Source organism: Orycteropus afer, unplaced genomic scaffold, assembly GCF_000298275.1.
Source record: "Orycteropus afer afer isolate SDZICR_OR568_19922 unplaced genomic scaffold, OryAfe1.0 scaffold00268, whole genome shotgun sequence".
In the NCBI taxonomy this organism is placed as follows: domain Eukaryota; kingdom Metazoa; phylum Chordata; class Mammalia; order Tubulidentata; family Orycteropodidae; genus Orycteropus; species Orycteropus afer.
Window position 1 is genome coordinate 3,847,017 of NW_006921855.1, and position 5,035 is coordinate 3,852,051.

The 5,035-nt window shown below is 34.1% G+C and overlaps 1 protein-coding gene across 1 annotated transcript in view; it reads right to left on the reverse strand.

Annotated features, from left to right (window-relative positions):
• GLRA3 (glycine receptor alpha 3) overlaps nt 1–5,035 on the reverse strand; it is a 433,080-nt gene that overhangs the window by 151,214 nt on the left and 276,831 nt on the right. The window contains 1 exon segment of the mRNA XM_007950352.2: nt 4,454–4,536. Coding sequence (XP_007948543.2) covers nt 4,454–4,536 — 83 coding nt within the window.

Here is a 5,035-nt window from a genome sequence, read left to right on the forward strand (position 1 = left end):
CTACTTCCGTAGTGATACTGCCTCGGAAACCCAAGGAGGGGTCGCTATGAGTCGGGGCCGACTCGACGGCACATAACAACAACAACAACAACAATTCAAGCTCTATCTAAAAACTTCAAATAATCTAAAGTAATGTCTAATTGAATAAACATTTTCACATGACACATGTCTAAGCAGAAATCAGCATCTATCTGTACTTTTTCTTTATATCAACTATGGTTTCTAACTCATGTATATATAACTATTTAATTATCCTGATAAGGAAAACTTTGATAAAATTGTTCTTATGATCGTTTTTTCTTATTAGGTAGCACATCATTTGAAGACCTGAAAAAGTCTTCAAAATGTTTCTTTTGTTGTTCCCATTGTTATTGCCTCAATTCTTTGAACTTCTTATTAATTTAGGAGTAAATTAGTTGTCAGCATGGATTTATTTCTCACAGACTTCTTTCTGTTCAAATAAACTTTTGGCTGTGCTTCCATAATCATCTGTCTGAACAGATGCTGTGATCCTGCTAAGCCAGACGTGACTGAAGAAACTGAAGTTGCTTGGATAATTCTTTCATTGTTTCTAGCTGCTGTATTCATCATTATTTCCTTCTCTCCGTTCTGTAATATGTAACTTAGTCTTGTGTTGTTGTTGTTGTGTGCCGTCAAGTCGGCCCCAACTCATAGTGACCGTTCCTTGAGTTTCTGAGGTGGTATCACCACAGAAGTAGATTGACCAACCTTCCTTCCGAGGAGTGGCTGGTGGGTTTGAACCGCCAGCCTTCTGGTTAGCAGTCAAATGCTTTAGGCACTATGCTACCAGAGCTCCTAACTTAGTTTTATTTTTCTTAAAGCATCTAGCCAGCATGTGAAGACGTACTATAACTTTTCCAAGTACCAACTTTGGATATTTATGTGATTGTTTGCATTAAGCTATTATCCCTTTTAGATCTGCTTAAATGAAATGTTTAATTCAATGATTTTTTAGTGCAAAAATCTGCTTTAGCAGTGTCTCACAATTTTGATACTTAGTGCTTTCCCTGTCATTTATTACCAATTTTTTCTTTTTAATCTAAGGCTTATTTGTATATACTTTTGGCCTCCAGATAAATAATTTACATTAATATTTAGCAATTTATAGTACTTTTTATATTGTTATTGATTTATAACTTTATTACATTATAATAAAAGACTACATATCATATATGCTCTTAGGAATTTATAGAAGCTTCCTTATTGCACAGTCAAGTTTTATAAATGTCTCTGTATACTAAAACCAGAGAAGTATGCACACTATAAGAATTCTCTATCTCTACGTTACCTTAATTGTTTTGTTTTCATTACTTGTACATTTACTTTCAAGTAAATTATTGGTTCATCTATTTTTTATTGTGGGCTTGCTTGCTTTTGCTTTATATTTTTGTAAATTATAATATCACATACATATATTTTTATGAAAGCTATAACTTCTCTATTATTCTTTATCCAGAAATTAGATAAAGGAATTAGTGCCTTGTCATTAGTTTTTCTCTACAATTTATTTCAAATCATTATCATGGGTTTCTCTAAGAAACATTTGTCTGTAAATTTTTCAGTTCTCTTCCCATTTTTTTACATGTCATTTTTTAGAAATGCTTAATTGAGAACATATTGTTATGTCTTGACATTTGTTGGCTTCAGTTTTGAAAATCTCTTTATTTTGCTATGTGCATTTTATCTATTTACATTTATTTTAGTTATTTTGTAATTTGAGAGTTATTTTTCTCTTTTATTTTCCTCTTTTCCCACACGCTATTAGATGAATCAATATTTTTAGTTCAACTTTTTAAGTTATTTACTCTATTCCTATGTGTCTATTGTGAGCTCTGGTGGTGTAGTGCCTAAGGCATTTGACTGGTAATCAGAAGGCTGGCGGTTCAAACCCACCAGCACTCCTCAGAAGGAAGATTGGGCGATCTACTTCTGTAGTGATACCACCTCAGAAACCCAAGGAGGGGTTGCTATGAGTTGGATCTAACTCCATGGCAGTGAGGTGTTTTTGTTTTGTTTTGTTTTGTTGTAAATAAAATGTTCTTACTCTTGGTTCATTTGGCTGAAATAATCCTTCTGAGGTTTGTTGTTGTTGGCTGATGTTGAATTTGCTTCAATTCACAGTGATCTCATATCCAACAGCAAAATGTTGCCAGTTCTACACTGATGTGATCTATGTGATCATTTGTACATTTGAGTCGATTGTTATAGCCATTGCCTTCCAACCTAGAGAGTTCATTTTCCAGCATTACATCAGATAATATTCTGTTGTGACCCATAATGTCTTCATGGACTAATTTTCAGAAGTAGATTATCACACTTCTTCCTAGTCTGTCTTTGTCTGGAAACGCTGCTAAAAACCTGCTTATCATAGATGACCCTACAAGTACTGGAAATAACAGTTGCAGAGTTTCCAACATAATAACAACGCACAAGTCACTATAGTACACAAATCGACCAGTGGGAAGTGGCCTGTAGTATTAACCAACCTATTTTCTTGCTCCTAAATCTTGAAAAACTCCTTGACGATTATTGAATAGACAAAATTTAGAGTTTTTAAATTAGGACAGTAGTCTAGTCTTATACTGTTTTCCATATATATATATATATATATATATTTTTTTTTTTTTTTTTTTTCTCTATTCCCTAGCATTTATTTAGTTGCAACCAAGATACAGAATATGCGTGTCCTCAAAATGCTTTATTTTATGGTGGTTGTTGTTGTTATATGCCATCGAGTCAGCCCGACTCATAGCGACCCCTCCTTGGGTTTCCGAGGCAGTATCACTACGGAAGTAGGATTGCCCAACCTTCCTACGTACAGTTCAAAAATCTACGCTATGTGAATTTTTTCTTGTCCCTTCCTAGTTGTATTATTAAGTAGCTCCCTTACTGAAATGAGATGATTTTGATTTCCTTCATTCATTTTAGTTCTCTATTCATGATTATGCGCAACATTCAAGGACTACTTACAAAAGTAATGCATTTAAATGTAACAAGAAAGGGTTAGTATGAAAAAAAATTGATACTTTAACTTCTTTTTTAAAATAAGCAAAACAGTGAATGGCACGCTCCCCCATAAGGTAAGCACGCCATCTAGTGGCAACTCCGTCTCACTACACATTTTGACTCAGGCCTGGAAGTGCAGATCCACCTTCAAGTTTTCCTAAATGAACATTTCAAAACAGACTTTCCCTATCTCTCCGCCACGCCCGATATAATAGATGTAAAACAACAAGGGGGAAAAAAAAAAAAAAAACCGTAATTCTTACTGTTTGAGTTGTATTAAACACTGTAAACCAATTAATTTACTGTTGATAACATAAATTCAGCACAACAGAAATAAATGAAGTTTTCATTTGTGTTAACATTAACTAGTAATGCATCTGGATGCATTTTGAAAGGGTAAATTTAAAGGATGCTTGCAAGCTCGTATAAGTTTTTGATAAAATGTGAGAAATTTATTTTCTCCTGAGTTAATACATATAACATACCAATAGAGTACTGCAAATAATAGTTAAGGGGCTGCAAAATGGTGTGGGAATACCATTTCTATACCAAAGAATAGACTTTGGAAGCAGACAGTTTGTTATCACCACCTCTGTAATTGGAACACAATAGTTGAACCACCTAAAATGGTCATTTTTATGTGTGGAAACATGAAAATAACAATATCTTTGTGGTAAGTATAATAAATAATATATGCAAAATGTTAGTCTATAGCAACCACTCACTAAATATATAAAACCAAAAAAAAAAAACCTCCCTGCTGTTGAGTTATTTGACTCAAACTGACCTCTCCTTGGGTTTCCGAGGCAGTATCACTACGGAAGTAGATTGCCAAGTCTTCCTTCTGAGGAATGGCTGGTGGGTTTGAACCGCCAGCCTTCTGGTTAGCTGTCAGATGTCTTAGGCACTATGCCACCAGAGCTCTCAAATACATATGTTGTTATTTGCCATAGAGTCGGCCCCGACTCCTAGCGACCCCTCCTTGGGTTTCTGAGGCAGTTATCACTACGAAAGTAGGATTGCCCAACCTTCCTTCCGAGGAGTGGCTGGTGGGTTTGAACCGCCAGCCTCCTGGTTAGCAGTCAAGTGCCTTAGGCACTATGCTACCAGAGCTCCCTCAAATACATATAGTTGTTGTTAATAGTTATTATCTTTTTTTTTTTTTTTTTTACTTCTTAGGGTTTGTGTAGAGATATACACCTGTTTTGAAATTTAAAACTTATTTCTTTACTCTCTATTTGTTTCTTTGTCATAGTATAGAATACATGTTTTGACAGATACCATTACTTTCAATAATGAAATACATGCTTATTTGGTAAAAATCTAATAAAAAATTACAAAATAAATTATCCATATAAACCACTGAAGTTTTGTATGAACTATATTTTTCAAGGTATTCAGAGAAACTTAAGTTGTTTATACTTACAGCTTTCCAGTTGCATTATACATGTTTGTACGTCCATTGGAAAATTTTTGAGGTCCATTGGACAGGAAAGTGTTAATGTCAATCTGAAAGAATTAAAAAATAATTCCTTTTAAAGGAAATTCATGATGCCAAATTTATAACCTATTTTTCAAGGATGTTACAAATGGTTAACACACTTAGCCACTAACCAAAATGTTGACAGTTTGAATGCACTCAAAGGCACCTTAGAAGAAAGATCTGGCAATATGTGTCTGAAAAATCAGCTATTGGAAACCTTCTGGACCACAGTTCCACTTTGACACCCATGAGGTCATTATGAGTCAGAGATGATTTAGTAATTGGTGCTGGTGGATTGTTCAAGGTTTAATTGAAAACCACTGTTGCTTTGTAATTACTAACATCCATTTATATAACATCTTCTCTAGTCAGGGGATATTATTTACCAGAAATCAGGAATCAGGCTGTACCCTTTTAAATAAATCTTTTTATTTTTTATTTTAAGAGGGGACAACATACATATATATGTTTATATATAGATATATTGTTGTTGTTATGTGCTGTCAAGTCAGACTCCACTCACAG